This window comes from Laetiporus sulphureus, assembly GCF_001632365.1.
Source record: "Laetiporus sulphureus 93-53 unplaced genomic scaffold LAESUscaffold_52, whole genome shotgun sequence".
Lineage (NCBI taxonomy): Eukaryota > Fungi > Basidiomycota > Agaricomycetes > Polyporales > Laetiporaceae > Laetiporus > Laetiporus sulphureus.
The window spans coordinates 161979-177825 of record NW_024468561.1 but is presented as its reverse complement, the minus strand read 5'-3'; the positions used below and the strand labels follow the sequence as shown (position 1 = coordinate 177825).

Sequence of the window (15847 nt, the reverse complement as noted above, 5' to 3'; positions counted from 1 at the left end):
CGATAGCACAGGTGTTGAAGATTGCAGAAACGACCATCTGTCAAACAGAGCAGCCGTATCAGATATGATACGTGTGGTTCATCATGCGCGTGTGAGTACATTTGAGGATCCGTCGCCCTACATAGTTGCAGAGAGAAGCTAAGGAAAAAATCATGAGAGCAGTGCGATAGCAATCGAGAAGCGCGCCGTGGCGTCCAAAATCGCAGTGCTAAAGACGTTGCTCTTCGAGTAACGTGCCCATTTCCCGTACAACACAGATTTCCGGCGAGCAGGAAGTACTCATGCTTAGTCTCTGTAGCAGGTGAAGGGCGCCGTCACCCTCGAACTTGCAGGCCTTCCGCCATGGACCGAAAAGGATGGCCCCGTCCTGGAGCCTCCTCACCCGCCGCTTCAATCTTGCTCGACATCCGCGAGCACTCGCATCCAAGTATGAGAACACCTCAGCGGGCTCCGACCACCGCGCGTCGCGCAGCATCAACAACGTTCCGTCCAAGCTCTCGAGCACGGTGCTTTCGGGCGGGCCGAAGCCGCGCAAGATATGGAAGAGCATCGAGATCATGTTGCCGAAGCGCGGAGGCTGACGCGAGGCATTCATTAGAAGTGACGAAGCGATGGCTGGGGCATTGCCGCAAAGCCCAACATTCAGCGCGATGCTATCACGGCGGCGGGACATGGATACGATCTCGAAAGAGCATAGCATGCGCACGCTGCATGCTCGTGGCATCGCCGTGGGGCACAGCGACGGTCCTGTGGGCATCTCAGAGGGTGGGTATCGTGCATGTTCATGCCTTCATGACGGCGCGTTGAATGAGCAGATGATCAGGCACTTGGGCCTGAATATTGATGCTGGGCGTGTCGTCTGGCAAAATATTATGAGGATCAATGTGTCGATCAAGGTATACGGACTTGCAGATGCTGTCTGTACGTTGGTCTGCTTCCGGACTCTGATTTCACACTCACGGCGGCTGCCGAGCTGGGTCTGCATTTCTCAGACTCCGCAGCAACTAATGGCATTTTCAGCCACCGACCGCGTCTCCCAGTCCCACTGCTTGCGAGACTGCTAGCTTCATCTGCTGTGCTGTAAGACTGGTTCAGAGAGTGCAATGGGTTGACTGCTGCTACCAAACCACCCACTTTGGCCTGTCTCTCGTACAGCACTCAGCATTGCGATAGCGAGATGCAGCTTTTGACCAGGCAAATTCTCCCCCTTGCTGTATGCCACCAAGCTGCATGTTATTCTTGCTCAGACATCGCGATCGGAAAATCATGTCAAGGTGAAAATGTGGGCCGCAGTCGAAGTCGGCATTATGGAACACGATCGCATGACTGTACAATGACTATTGCACTGCGCTAACTCGTAGGTCTCACAGCCCATAGTGATACTCTGCTCGTCCTCCATGCTATCCTCGACGTTCTCAAAAACAAGAGACGTGTGCTGGACCTCGGCGCCAATGTTGCCGACCAGGCGAGAGGTCAAGTCCCGCGTGTTCGGGGTGCTGTCAGGAACCGTATTCAAAGCCACGCTGCCGAGGGACGCCTGGCGTAGGTTGAGGATGAAGCGTGACACTAGAATTGACGAGATTCTGTTTGACTCGGTAAGCATGAGTTGAGCTGAATTGGATATGATCGGTAGCTTACGGTGGGAGGAAAGTTGTGATGTAGGTTGCGGGATTCTGCTTGCACGTTACCTTAAATTGCCATACACCTGTGTGGTAGACTTGCCTGTGAACTCTCGTAGCGGACTTTGATCACGATCTCGAGGACGTTGAGAAGCAAAAGTGCCCTAATGAACGGCGGAAGAATACAGTCATGACAAGGCACCAGGACAGAGCCCGACGTACATGAAGTAGAGCGTGCCTTGAATTGGCTTCTTGTAAGACATCGCGTGCACTTAGAGAGAGACATATACTCACCATCTCTCATAAGTAATGTCGCCGTCGACCCTCCCAACCGTAATTTCCGCACTTCTATGGCGAGTCGGAATGTTTTGAACCAAGTGACAATGACCACGATCAGGTCGGATACAGCCGGGCAGATGCGCGCGATGAGGACGACTGCAGTAATCATGTGTGTCAGAGAAACAACTCATCGTCTTTTTTCGAACGCACGTCTAAGCAGAGGAGGGTCAGTCCTGGGAGCGCCGAGGCCGGAGAGGTGGAAGCGGTGCTTACTTCTTCTGTATCGCGATGGACGCACGGGTGTTAGAGTCACAAAGTGGGTAGCTGCCTACGTAAGTGACGAACGCGTATGAATCTTCTGCATATGCAAACTGCCCAGAGCTGCTCAACAGACATATAATGGCAGAAACCATATATGCTCACGATGTTGACGCCGACTGGCGCTAGCCCCAGTAGCAAGACCAGCAATGCAGGGGCGATCTGACGTCCACTGATAGCGTATGTACGGAATGCGGAAAATGCTAACAATTTATCATCAATCTCCTCATCAAATATGAGATCAAGCAATCTCTGACTTGCTGTCACAGCCTCAAGAATCACGGTCGTCACGCTTGCCAACAAGTTCACAGCCTCACAGCTGCGGCAATCTATCAACCGCGCTGAACATACGGTGTGGTCATGGCCGCTCACCTCTGTGTGCGTGTAGATTGTGAGTGCTCGAATCACCCGCGGCACGACATGATATGACTTACCAATGGAGCATGCCACCAGATGGGATTTAGTGCGAAATTAACGCCTTGCACCATGAGCAGATAACGGTTGAGGGCAAAGATGATCGTGACAGTGGTCGACCTGGCTCCCCAGATGACGTGAACTTCTTCAGAGAAAGTCACAATGTACTCAAAGAAGATGAGGGCTGACCGGCCCGTAAGTCGAGTTCGATCGCATAGAAGAGTCTGACAGGGTGCGTACCAGTAGTTGCGAGATAGCAGTAGTTGTTGGCGTATCTGTGACGTTGATCACAAATTGGTCGGGTGAACGCCTCGGGAAGTATCATCGTCCTCACCCTTGCTTTAAGATGTCCACTTCCTCCTGAGCTAACATGCTTGCTGCTGACTCGTTCGACATTTTGGAGGTATCAACGTCGGTGATGGTCAATGCAGAACAGAACAGCGCTCGGAGGCACTTTAAGGATGCCCGTCGGCGCGCTACTCATCGTTATGTAATGCCGGACGAATGCAGAGGATAAGGACTAGATGGAGCTCACGGGCAGCATGGACAGTGGAAATTGCCGAAAAAGCAATGCCGGGCGCAACGTATCGGAAAAGTGGGCGTCGGTCTCAGTGCGTCTTGTTGCACAGATTTTCGGCGAACATACTCGATCTGCGCATGCCAGGCATGTCCGATCGCTCGATCGCTCTTCACCTGTACTACTGGTGAAGGGCGCTGTCACTATCGAACTTGCAGGCCTTTCACCATGGACCTAAAGGATGGCCCCGTCCTGGAACCTCCTAACCCGCAGCTCCAATCTCGCTCGACATCCCCGGGCACTCTTGAATCCAAGCAGGAGAACCCCATTGCGGGCTCTGACCACCGCACGTCGCTTAGCATCAACTACCTGCCGTCCAAGTTCTCGAAGACGGTGCTTTCGGGTGGGCCGAAGCGGCGCAAGGTATGGAAGAGCACCGAGATCATGTTGCCGAAACGTGGAGGCGGACGCGAGGCATTCAGAAGTGACGAAGCGCGCATGCCCGACGGGGGCGACGATGACTACAACGGTATAGTGCTCAGATCCAATGAGGGTGGACGGAAATCCAAGCCTCGCTGGAACAGGTTTAAATGGGCTTTGTTCCTGACAAATATCTTGGTGAGCCTATTAGGTCTTCCGCACATGCTGCCAGCGTCTCATCTTGTACGCAGTTCACGATCTACTCCATTGGTGGCCTCATCTTCTGTCTCCTTATCTGGTTCAATGACCTCCCAAACGCCGCCATCATCCGCCTCGCCAACCACACTGAGCTTATCCTCAGCACGTTCGCCGCCTCACTCGGAATCCTCACTGCACTTATTGGACACTCCGGCGTGCTCCTCAACAACCGCACGTTCCTCGCCGTGTACTGCACCCTCCTCTTCGCGTGTTTCGCGCTGCTCGTCGCGCCGGGTTACACTGCGTACAAGCGGCGCGCGTTTGATCTCGAGGGCAAGATCAACGAACAGTGGTCGCGCGACCTCGGACTTACCGGGCGGCTCGTTGTGCAGGACCAGCTTCACTGCTGCGGATACTTCAGCCCGTTTGTTGAGGCAACTGTGAGCGCGACGTGCTATGCACGGAGCGTCCTCCCCGGATGCAAGGCTCCGTACCTGCGTTTCGAGAGAAAGGTACTTGAGTGGTGGTATACGGTCGTATTCGCGCTTGTCCCCGCGCAGATATTCGTCATGGTCGCTGGTCTACTGTGCTCGAACCACGTTACATACAGATTTGGGAAGGGAATGATGCCGAAGGCGTACCGTCTGGATGCGGACAGTCTAACATTCATCATGCAAAACTATGCGAGGTGTGTGACCGAGTGGTGATGTTGTTATCCGAAGCATCGAAGCTGAACGCCTTGAGCAGCCAATTGGCAGAACAGTACGGCAAAGAAGTCGCCAAGGACGTTGTGGCCCGTTCGAGATCGACTCTCCAGCTCGACGCGATCCCTATGGTACGCTACTCTGGAAACTCATCCTCGACGTCTACGGCCAGCATGCTTGTCAGCTCTTCAAGGAGAGCCTCAAATATAATTTGAAGAGCTCCAGTGACACCTCTGGAGGGTATAAACCCCTTTGCAGAGCCATAGAGTGCCTTCAGGTTCTCCGAGAATACCGTCAAGTTTCGGAGGTCGAAGATTATTTGACTACTACATCTCATGTTTCCCTTCTTGCCACCCGTTTTACGATATTATCCTAGCCCTCTTCTAACTTTGTGTAAACTCTTCTTCAACTTTCGACCATGAGGCTTTGGGAATGTCCATGCAGGGGTGATTGAAATGCAGCAGTAACAAGTTGGTAACAATGAAACCCACACAGCAACTGCCCTAATCTGAAAGCCTTTAGCCGGTATACCACAATATATGCGCTCTAAACACGGCTTGCAGAATTCGGTACATTTGTCGAAGGGCGTCTTGTTCAAGGAGTAGCGGTGCTATAGCTACAAGGATTGGTATAGGTGACAGCTGAGCAAACCGGAATATTACAGTGCATATGCGGCGGAACGTGAATGATTGCAGGTCCTAGATTGATCTTGAGTATGGACAGCAAACCGAAGAAAAAGAGTTATAAACGAGTGAGGAACTCTCAACAGTCCGAGAAATCAGTATTATGCTGTTGCGGTGGAGTCTGCTGTAAGCTCAGGATGCGCTGTCCTCCCCGGGATTGCGAGCACGACGAGCAAGGTCCTCGACTGCCTTTGCCAGCTGCGCGTTGACAGACATCTGCTTCTGGACCCGCGACTCTTTTCCAGCACGTTTGTATAACTCTACGACACACGTAGCTCAATGTTCGCCCAAGAAGCATTTCATGTTGATGAACGCACCTAGGAATCGCTCGCCAATCCAAAGCCCTAAAGGCGCATTGCCGATCGCCACCGGCTGTTCTTGCTTCGGCCCCTTCCCATTATTCGACGGAGCACCTTTCGTAGCTGGCGCTCCCAGACCAGCAGCGAGCTGTTCACATGTCTGCAACATCTCGCGCGCGTGGTCGCCAGCAGTATGGAAGTAGTGGGATGCGATCAGCGCTAAGATCAATGCGCGCAAATGGTTGTCTTGTGCTCTTGTAGCAATAGCTAGAGCCTGCTTGAGGTGTTGTCTAGCAGACGGCGCCAAGTCAGCGATAATCAAGGTGCAAAGCAGTCTGATTTTACTTGGCCTTCAATATCTCTGTCGTCAGGCATGCCTCGATTACCCGTCCAATGGCCTCCAGGATTCCGCCCGCTCCTCGGCATATCTTGGCGATACGTAACCCAGCCTGACTGTCCAGGCAAGAACCTCCATCTACGTCACCGCGAGAGTGCTGGAGGCCGATCTGCATGGCAGCTTCTCCTGCGCGGGCTGCATGTTGCACGAAGCTGCCGGATTCGGCAACCTGAGCGGCGACACGGTAGCACTGGAGCGCACGGGATGACTGTCCGAGAGCATGTGCTAGGTATGCATGATGGAGCGCGATGCGTGCAGCGAAACGGGGGAATATGTTGTACGTGCGCGTATGCGCGATGAGGATGTCTATATTCTGAGAGAATGTTAGACACAGACGTATCCTCACAACGAGCAGTCTCACCTTCTCCGCTGTATCAAACTCACTTCGCATCGTAGACACCTGTCAGACTGTCAGATGTGGATTCTACGTATACCGCGAACCGGTTGTCATACGTACTGCGATGAGCTCGCACAGCAAATCGGCCTTGATTCTGGCAAGGCGTTGTTCGATCTCGTCGATATCGCCCAAGCCCGACCACAGTGAAACTGTGAGAACGTCATGTCATCTCGCAAATCCTCGATCGACGCCTCTGAGGACATACATGATATTTCACGTTTGACCTCGGTCTCCCACACGGTTAGCCCTTCGGAAGCAAACACCTTCCGCTTCGGCTTTCGTCCTACAGCGTCTCGCTTTGCTGTAGCACTTACGAGGAATCCGAGCAAGAACAAGACACGGGGATGCGTCACCTCGATGATCAACGGAGGGCCGTTATCAAACGGTAGCTAGATGCGTAAATAAATGTCAGAGAAAACGGTAGTAGAGAACGAAGTCGGCTGCTGACCTCCACCACACCACTCGGGAACTTGTCCAGAGCGCCTGAATCCAGGAGAGAATGCAAATGTGAGAGCCGAGGAGAGGCTTCTGGGGCGTCCCCGATATGCGTATAGTAGACCACCGACATCATCAATAGATGCACCACCATGGCAGACTCAAATGCACTATCAAAAGATATAAACGTCGCTTCCACACTGTCTGTAGATCCTTCGGCGCCCGTAGAGAACTGGACCTTGTGCGGCTTGGGGGTGGTCTTGGGCTCGTACGAGAGGCCTAGCGCTTCCTCGGCACGTTTCAGCGCTGTTGGAACATCTGCCCAGAGGGACGCAGCGACAAGTATGCGCAAACGTAGTACACGCGCTAGGAGTGCAACGCGCTTGTACTCGTTCTTCTTCGAGGTGGTCTCCAGCTCTTCGAGGATATTGAGAGCCGCATGAATGTCTTGCGGGCTTCGTGACGGCGGAGTGAAGGAAACTTGACCGGGAACAGATGTCGCATACAGCGATGGAGAAGGGGTAGTGAGGAGGTTGATGTATGCGAGCTGAGCGGAATAAATAACATGTGGAGGATCTGTAGGTCGGAATGACGCGAGCAATTTCCGGATCTGCGTGCGTGCAAACTTAGACTTCTGTTGCCAATGAGAGAGTTGAGCTTGTAAGAGAGCCAAATGGTGCATATATGCGCGTAATGATGGATGCTACGACTGGGATGAGTGGCGTATGGCTCGATATGTGCAAGTATACGATACCTTCTGAGCGATTATGGACTAGGGCAATAGGTGTACGTCAGCATACTGAAAAGAGGGTATGTTCGAAAGTTTATGCAAGATCTGCGCTGCTTTTGCACATGACGCCTGACAGACATGGGTTTCGAGAGGAGATACGGGGACTTACGCCTTTGCTGACGGCTTTCTCGACCTGATAGTGGCGCTGTAAGAGCAACCATGGCAGTCAAGATTATTTATCACATACCTCTGCCTCTATTCCATGAGCCCACATATGCTCCTCGTTCTGGCTCAGCCCTCCTCCGATGACTTTCATACCAATCTCTGCCAGACCAGTCCACGCACGACACTCGATCTCGGGAGATAGCGCTGGCATCGAGAGACATATACGGAGCGCTGATAGAGACAGAGTAAGAGATTGAAGATAGAAGCGATGATTCGGAGGTTGAGCTAGCAGAGCAGGCAAAGACACAAGAAGTACAGCTGGTGGTAGCGGTGCGAAGGATGCCACGGATTCCGACTCTGAGTGGGAAGAGGATGGCTCGAGTCTCTTGCGTTTTTCAGGTCTTCCATTATTGTTGGGCATGTAGGTATGAGCGATATGTGAAAGGAATGGTGCCTCAACGGTCCGACGACCATAGAAAGATGTGGCGTCTGAAAGTGTGACCGGACGCGTCGTCCTATAGACGCGTGGTGTCACGCGTGATGAATCCGTGACCTTTCGCGTTCGCTAGGCGCCAATCCGGGCAGTCGTTCACTATCATAGCATGCCTACTCTAGTTTTCTTTTTTTTTTGCCTTGTGCTTCGGTCTACACCCGGAGATTCTCAACATTCAGCCATCAGATATAGCTGACGCAGTAGTCCGTGCAGAATCCCACGAACGTCGCTTGATGGATCTATATCAAGATGCACTGCATTGCGGGGAAATCTGAATTCTGGGGAGATAGACTCAGACTCCGGGGATATGAATATTCAAGAATATCTCAGTATAGTGTCACGAAAGTCAGATGAATATTTCGCGAGGATTCCTGATGAATAGCGATGGACAGCATAGAGAACCATATCATCGACAGCGCCGATGCGGAAGCAACGAACATAGACATGGAGAATACATGTGGCGATATAAATAGGTGAGATACGTGTGATCATGTTATAAATCATATTTGGACCTTCGATATGTCGGTCTCTGAAGGATGGTCTTCGCCATAGTCGGTCTCGATCTGGACGGTTTCTTCGACATTGATGTGAACCTGTTGATCGATGAGTGTCGAGCACGACGAAGAATCCTGTATAGCACCCGAACCTTAGTGGTCATGGGAATATGTTCAGTACGTGGCTGGATGGCATGGTAAGAATTTGTCCTTAAAGAATGCGGCAGACGCACATGTTGTCTACTGCGGGTCTGGCCGTGTTCGTGGTTTCCTGAGTACTCGCCTGCACTAATGACCATCGGGAAAGAGAGGTCCATGTCAGCAGCGGATGACTGCTGAAGTCGAAGAGCTCTTCTTGCGTTGAGCCTGTGCAGATGAACGTAAGGAACGTTCCAGTAATGAACAGCCATATGCATACGTTGAGAGCAGCGCATTGGCATATACTGATAAAATCCTCAGCTTAAAGAGATCGACGATGGGGTGATGGACGCACGCTTGGCGATGATGAAATGCAAGGACAGAAAGACCAGATTCGTTAACGTAACCCACTGCATTTCTCGATCAGTAATAGCGTCGGCAAGACAGTTCACACGTACGCATATCAAGGTCACGACTGTTGTAATACTGCAGTGAAGTCAATCTCAACACCATGACAATAATACAAGGTATCTTACAAGGTGATCGTGCCGTTTTGCACCGTACAGAAGGTCAGTGTGTCGAGGACGCTATCCATCCTGTGCCAAAACATTCAGTGGCGTGCTGACAACAGACGTCGAGAAGCAGCAACATACGAAGAGAATGCGCTCTTGCTCTTCCGTAGATAGTAACATAGCGTGATCGCGACCATAATATCCAACGCCGCTGATAATGAAAGGCCAAAGGTGAAAACCCACTGAATATGCATGGGAGTATAAGGTTAGGCGCCATTGTCGTCCCACTCTGTTGTATGACCGGTCGCTCACCCCTACATCTGTTCGGAATTTCGAGAAGCTCCCCAGCCGGTCCCTGCCCAGCTCGTCATTTTGAGCTGATATGCGACATCAAGACCATTAACGCACATCATTGCGGTAGAGACCAACGCAGCAACTAAAGGTGTTTTAGATCAGACCAGCGACTTGTTTTTTTGCCGAAGTCATACCTAATCGGGCAAACGCGACCACAGCCTTTAGGAATGTGAGCGGAGGACAGTTGTTGTGAGTTCAAGCTGCTTCATCTTACCAGCGGTAAAGCAATATGCCATCTTCTTTGGCTTACTAAAGCGAAGCGTCAGCGACAAGTACCGTTCATCAAAGTATGAGATACCTGTAAAGACCCTGTATGCGAAGAAACTAAACCACGATATTAGCAGGAGCCCCAAACGAGACATTATGGAACAAACCATTGCACTACGAAGGTCATGGTTGCCTATGAGAGCGCTGAGCAAACAGCCGCTTGAACTACCAAAGACAACCCTACCGTAAGCGCTACTGTAGCCTGGATCCGTATCAGTGTCAAATTGCAATTATAGCTTTTCTCGCACATACCGCAATTGGCCTGTGGACGGCAAAATCAAATTATTAAACGTGACTCTAGTCGAGCTTAGCTGCATGTTCGAGTGCACATACCATGGTATCCAGTCCTTGACATTATTGTCATCCCAATGGGTGATAAAATACTGCCAATCTCCAACACATACGAATCCCGTATGCAAGATATCAAGTGTCCTGGTAAGGCCATGAGTACTTTCAGGTCGGGGACCTCACATCAAGTACTGCAATGCTCACCAGACCAAATAGACCTGTCAACCGATTCGTGTCATCGAATATTCAGCATTTCGTCATAATTGTGAGGAAATCCTACCACGACTTTCAGCCGCAGCGCATCATCATGGTACAGGGAAGTATAGAGAATGGTCTGCATTGACACGATTCCTGAAAGGCTGCATACACAGAAAGAGGTAAGCCGCACGTCGTTGCCAGACTTTGAATGCAGGAGCGCTCACAACGTGGACACGAAGCCGCCCGCAAGGACGGCACCCAGCGTCGAGGGTATGCTATCCAAAGCGGTCGACATCGCATGAAGACTGTGAAGGGAATAGGGCAGCGCGTGCGAGTCAATCGAGATCATATCAGCGTATTTGAGTGCTGGCGTGGTGGCGCCGAGCAACCAGACAGACCCGTGACAGTGGATAGGGTGGGGTAAAGCGCTGGTCTTTCAAGCAAGGTTTGCCACGGGCAGATTGGTAATCTGACGCGTTCAAGTAGCTCATATAAATTGGGTCAAAGCGTCATCAGGTTTAGATTTAATGTTAACTCCGGCGGACGCACTAGCATGTCCCTCACTAACCAGCGGCCGCCGGCCATGAATGCATAGTGGCAGGCAGGCTTGACGCAACGGATAAGGTAGCGTTCGTCGGTAAGGCTGCGGTGGTGCCAAGTGTACGAGAGACGAATAATCAGCTTCGAGTGCATTCCGGATGCCGGAGATACAGACTTGCGGAGTGACGCTCACCCGGATAACTCCTTCTAAAACCCGATTCCCGCATCAACGGCTTGCAATCTTTAGCATGGAGCAATATGTATATGGATTGCATGATTAATTGCATGATTCAATTCGGCGCTCCATCAAACAGACGCATATCGCGGATTGAGTTGTTGCCGAACTTCTGTGATCAAGAAGGCGCGATGCGCATCATCGGGACCCTACGACTCAAACGCACGTCCAATAATCATGACATTGCACCACTAGCTGCCGTAGTCTTGCAGTTTACTGTCGCATTCCAGGGTAACTAAGGGCCCTGGCTACCTTCCTGCGTCTCGCTTCCTCATGCATCCGCGAAGCATTCACAAGGTGGAGTTGACATAATCTGAGAAGCAACAAGCTGTCATTGCGGGGCGTCAAGGGACAAGCGCTCACTGAAGACGCTGTAGGCGCGAACAAGGTATCAGCATGTGGACAGCACATGTTCCCATCCCGAATTTCGACGAGGGTCAAGGGGAGGCATCCCATTGCTGCTCAAAATGTCTATGCGGATAGCAACGCAGCGAGCAGATCGACGGTTGGCACCGCAGGTAATATTAGTGCTGTCATAATAAATGGATGGATAGCTTAGACCTATATCTTGCTATCAATGTTTCGCTTAGCAACGGATATTCTGAAGGCGGTCCTGATGGAAGTGACAGATTTGGAGGCTCCGCGGTCTCTCAATGACACCTACGCAGTAGGACGCGCACATTGCCGTGTATGAAGACGCCACAGGAATCAATCATATACCGGAAATACCTGAAACGGCATCCGCACGCTCTTCATCGACATCTCAAAGAGTGTCTAGCCTATTGGACCCTGACGTCGTCCTGTCCGTGATGCGCGCAGAGGCATTCGCTGCGAGAAGATGTTTGATGCTTGCATCAATCATAGAATGGCGGCTTTGATGAACAAATTCAAACCAGATATCGCACGGCTCTATTGTGTGGAATGAATGATCGGTCTTACGGCAGAAAAACACCATATTGGAACTGTGGAACTGACATGAAGTTTCATTGCGTTCGTTCATTGAGCGCTGGCCGTGGGTTGGTGTCTTCCGGAATCATCATGGATGAGGTGGGCAGGTGTCGTCGATGCACCTCCCGAGTTCAGGCCATAAAGCACTTCCGCTGGGAATGACTTCTCTTGCAGGATCATCCTGCTCCTCGACTGAGCACTGCCGAGCGGTGAACGGTGAACGTTAACTGAACCATGAACTTCGGAGATTCCCTAACTCAAAAAAGCAAGCCCTTACTGGAAGATGGCGCGCGGGGCGGCACACGGGCGCACAACGGTCCCACGAGCCCGTGGGATGTCACAGCTGGGGATGGACCATGATCAGCTCATGAGTACGATGCAGAGAAGTACTGCCCATGCATGCTCCGCACTCGTGAGCGGTCGTTGAGAGTGCATCGACACCGCGAAAACGGTACCATCGACGCCGACCGAGCGGATCGAGCATGCAAGAAACAAACAACGTCTACTCGGTGTCCGAGAACTTAACTATGATGTAATGCCAAGTTAGTGCAAATAAAGGCCGTTTCGGTGGAAGTGCGGATGACAGTGCCTTACAATCAATTTATCTGAAACGTCCCTGCCAAGGAACGGCGTGGCGCTTCATCAAGAGAACACTGACGGGGACGTTTGGACTCTACAGGTATATATAGAAAGATGTGGCGTCTGAAAGTGTGACCGGGTGATGAAATCGTGACCTTTCGCGTTCGATAGGCGCCAATACGCCACAGGCTTGCCAGCAGCCGTCCATGATCTCACTATTTTTCAGCACTCGCTGCAGTTGTATATTTTTTCTTCTGCTTCAGTCTATACCCAGCGACTCCCAATATATGATATTTCAGCTATCGGAGATAGCAGAGTCAAAATCCCATAGAGTCTCACGAATCATCCCTTGATGGATCTGTATCAAGATCCAATGCACTGCGGGGAATATAGGGAAATAGACTCAGACTCCAAGGATACGAGTTTGCAAGATTATCTCAGTATTGTGCCATAAATATGAGGTGAATGTTTCGTGAGGATTTTTCAAGAACAGCGATGGACATGACAGAGAACCATATCATCGACAGCACCGATACGGAAGCAATGAACATAGGCGTTAAGAATGCATGCAGCGACATACATAAATGAGATACAATGTTATAAATCATATTTGGACCTTCGATATGTCGGTCTCTGAAGGATGTTCTTCGCCATAGGCGGCCTCGATCTGGACGGTCTCTTCGACATTGATGTGCACCTGTTGGTCGATGAGTATCGAGCACGACGAAGAATCCTGTATAGCACCCGAACCGTAGTGGTCATGGGAATATGTTCGGTACGTGGCTGTATGGCATGGTAAGATTTTGTCCTTAACGAATGCGGCAGACACACATGTTGTCTACTGCGGGTCTGGCCGCGTTCGTGATTTCCTGAGTGCTCGCCTGTGCTAATGACCATCGGGAAAGAAAGGTCCACGTCAGCAGCGGATGACTGCTGAAGTCGAAGAGCTCTTCTTGCGTTCAGCCTGTGCATATGAACATAAGGAATATTCGAGTGATGACTAGCCATATGCATACGTTGAGAGCAGCGCATTGGCATATACTGATACAATCTTCAGACTAAATAGACCAACAATGGAGTGACGTGACGCACGCTTGGTGATGATGAAATGCAGAGACAAAAAGACCAGATTCGGTAATGTAACCCACTGCATTTCCCGATCAGTGATAGCGTCAGCAAGACAGTTCAAACGTACGCATATCAAGGTTACGATTGTTGTAATACTGGATTGCAGTCAATCTCAACGCGATTACGACAACACAAGATCTCTTACAAGGTGATCGTGCCGTTTTGCACCGTATAGAAGGTCAGTGTGTTGAGGACGCTATCCATCCTGTTCCAAAACATTCAGTGGTGTGCTAACAAAAGACGTCGAGAAGCAGCAACATACGAGGAGAATCCGCTCTTGCTCTTCCATAGATAGTAGCATAGCGTGGTCGCGACCATGATATCCAACGCTGCTGATAATGAAAGGCCAAGGGTGAAAACCCACTGAAGATGCATGGGAGTATAAGGTTAGGCACCGTTGTCATCCCACCCTGTTGTATGACCGGTCGCTCACCCCTGCATCTGTTTTAAATTTCGAGAAGCTCCCCAGCCGATCCCTGCCTGGCTCGTCATTTTGAGCTGATATGCGGCATCAAGGCCATGAACGCACATCATTGCGGTAGAGACCAGCGCAGCAACTAAAGGTGTTTTAGATCAGACCAGTGACCTTTTTTTCAGAAGTCATACCTAATCGGGCGAATGCGACCACAACCTTTGCGAATGTGAGCGGAGGACGGTTGTTATGAGTTCAAGCTGTTTCATCTTACCAGCGGTATAGCGATATGCCATTTTCTTTGGCTTACTAAAGCGAAGCATCAATGACAAACGCCGTTCATCAAAACTTACGAGATACCTGTAAAGACCCTGTATGCGAAGAAACTAAGCCACAATGTTAGCGGATTGGCCTCAAACGAGATATTATGGAACAAACCATTGCACTACGAAGGTCATGATCGCCTATGAGAGCGCTGAACGAACAGCGGCCTGAATTACCAAAGACAAGCCTACCGTGAGCGCTATTGTGGTCTGACTCCATATCAGTGTCAAATTGCAATTACAGCTTTCCGCGCACATACTGCAATTGGCCTGGAAGACAGCAATATCAAATTATTAAACGTGACTCTAGCCGTGCTTAGCTGCGTGTTCGAGCGCACATACCATGGTAACCAGTCCTTGACATCATTGCTTTCCCAGTGGGAGATAAAATATTGCCAATCTCCAACACATACAAATATCGTATGCAAGATATCAAGTGTCCTGGTAAGGCCATGCGTGCTTTCGAGTCGGGGACCTCACGTGAATTAATTGCAGTGCTCACCAGATCAAATAGACCTGTCGACCGATTCGTGTCATCCGAATAGTTCAGCATTTCGTCAAGATTGTGAGGATATCCTACCACGACTTTCAGCCGCAGAGCGTCATCATGGTACAAGGAAGTATAGAGAACAGTCTGCATTGACACGATTCCTGAAAGGCTGCATGTACAGAAAGAGGTAAGCCGCGTATCGTCGCCGAACTTGGGGTGCCGGGGCGCTCACAACGTGGACACGAAGCCGCCCGCAAGGACGGCACCCAGCGTCGAGGGTATGCTATCCAAAGCGGTCGACATCGCATGAAGACTGTGAAGGGAATAGGGCAGCGCGTGCGAGTCAATCGAGATCATATCATGCGTATTTGAGTGCTGGCGTGGTGGCGCCGAGCAGCCAGACAGGCCCGTGACAAGCGGATAGTGTGGGATGAAGCGCCGGTCTTCAACCGAAGGTCCGCCATGGTAGATTGGTAATCTGGCGCGTTCGAGTAGCTGGACATACAAACTGGATCAGAGCGACATCGAGTTTGTAGGCGATTTTAACCCCGACGGATGGACGGATCAGCGTGTCTTTCACTTGCCAGCCGTCGGCGGCCATGAACCCATGGCAGTAGTAGGCTCGACGCAACAGATAAGGTAAGCATTTGCCGGTAAGCCTTCGGTGGTGCCGAGTGTATGAGAAACGAATAATCAGCTTCGAGTCCGTTTCGAATGCCGGGGGTGCATATTTGTGGAAGAACACTCACCACGACTCCTTCTATAGCCGGATTCCCGCGTCAATGGCTTGCTATCTTCCGAGTGGAGCAATGAATGGATTGTATGACTCAATTCAGCGTTCTATCGGATAGATGCATGTCACGGATTGAGCTG

At 51.0% G+C, this 15847-nt stretch overlaps 6 protein-coding genes across 6 annotated transcripts; 1 reads left to right on the top strand and 5 right to left on the bottom strand.

Annotated features, from left to right (window-relative positions):
- Positions 1-5: 5 nt before the first annotated feature.
- Positions 6-897, bottom strand: LAESUDRAFT_441261 (uncharacterized protein). The gene is made up of 2 exons (XM_040902468.1): positions 100-897; positions 6-37 (listed from the first exon to the last, which is right to left on the bottom strand). Exon 1 carries the CDS (start codon positions 755-757, stop codon positions 209-211), a length of 549 nt encoding a protein of 182 aa, XP_040759821.1. The 5' UTR covers positions 758-897; the 3' UTR covers positions 6-37; positions 100-208.
- A 792-nt stretch (positions 898-1689) lies between these two features.
- LAESUDRAFT_662547 (uncharacterized protein) lies at positions 1690-2818 on the bottom strand (the record flags this gene model as incomplete). The annotated part of the gene is made up of 2 exons (XM_040904999.1): positions 1690-2054; positions 2647-2818. Coding segments are annotated over 2 exons (537 nt in total), but the record flags the coding sequence as incomplete, so codon positions are not given.
- Positions 2819-3375: 557 nt separating this feature from the next.
- LAESUDRAFT_794680 (uncharacterized protein) lies at positions 3376-4958 on the top strand (the record flags this gene model as incomplete). Its single annotated transcript, XM_040913960.1, has 3 exons — positions 3376-3765; positions 3819-4453; positions 4513-4958. 3 exons carry the CDS (start codon positions 3376-3378, stop codon positions 4682-4684), a joined length of 1197 nt encoding a protein of 398 aa, XP_040759819.1. The 3' UTR covers positions 4685-4958.
- Positions 4959-5284: 326 nt separating this feature from the next.
- Positions 5285-7996, bottom strand: LAESUDRAFT_662657 (uncharacterized protein; the record flags this gene model as incomplete). The annotated part of the gene is made up of 10 exons (XM_040905004.1): positions 5285-5412; positions 5470-5741; positions 5797-6161; positions 6210-6248; positions 6306-6394; positions 6451-6634; positions 6694-7383; positions 7435-7452; positions 7580-7603; positions 7658-7996. The coding sequence occupies 10 exons, from the start codon at positions 7994-7996 to the stop codon at positions 5285-5287; spliced, it is 2148 nt and encodes a 715-aa protein (XP_040759818.1).
- A 572-nt stretch (positions 7997-8568) lies between these two features.
- On the bottom strand, positions 8569-10614 carry LAESUDRAFT_763185 (uncharacterized protein; the record flags this gene model as incomplete). Its single annotated transcript, XM_040913217.1, has 20 exons — positions 8569-8661; positions 8715-8747; positions 8796-8928; positions 8981-9005; positions 9056-9110; positions 9159-9186; positions 9237-9296; positions 9354-9454; positions 9525-9567; positions 9621-9648; positions 9701-9725; positions 9781-9815; positions 9865-9890; positions 9941-9966; positions 10018-10035; positions 10086-10095; positions 10167-10265; positions 10326-10339; positions 10402-10480; positions 10544-10614. The coding sequence occupies 20 exons, from the start codon at positions 10612-10614 to the stop codon at positions 8569-8571; spliced, it is 1002 nt and encodes a 333-aa protein (XP_040759817.1).
- A 2426-nt stretch (positions 10615-13040) lies between these two features.
- On the bottom strand, positions 13041-15740 carry LAESUDRAFT_440875 (uncharacterized protein). Its single transcript, XM_040902467.1, has 20 exons — positions 15528-15740; positions 15207-15469; positions 15065-15143; positions 14987-15000; positions 14827-14925; positions 14745-14754; positions 14677-14694; positions 14600-14625; positions 14522-14547; positions 14436-14470; positions 14356-14380; positions 14279-14306; positions 14183-14225; positions 14012-14112; positions 13895-13954; positions 13817-13844; positions 13714-13768; positions 13638-13662; positions 13372-13585; positions 13041-13318 (listed from the first exon to the last, which is right to left on the bottom strand). The coding sequence occupies exons 1-20, from the start codon at positions 15573-15575 to the stop codon at positions 13226-13228; spliced, it is 1290 nt and encodes a 429-aa protein (XP_040759816.1). The 5' UTR covers positions 15576-15740; the 3' UTR covers positions 13041-13225.
- Positions 15741-15847: the final 107 nt, after the last annotated feature.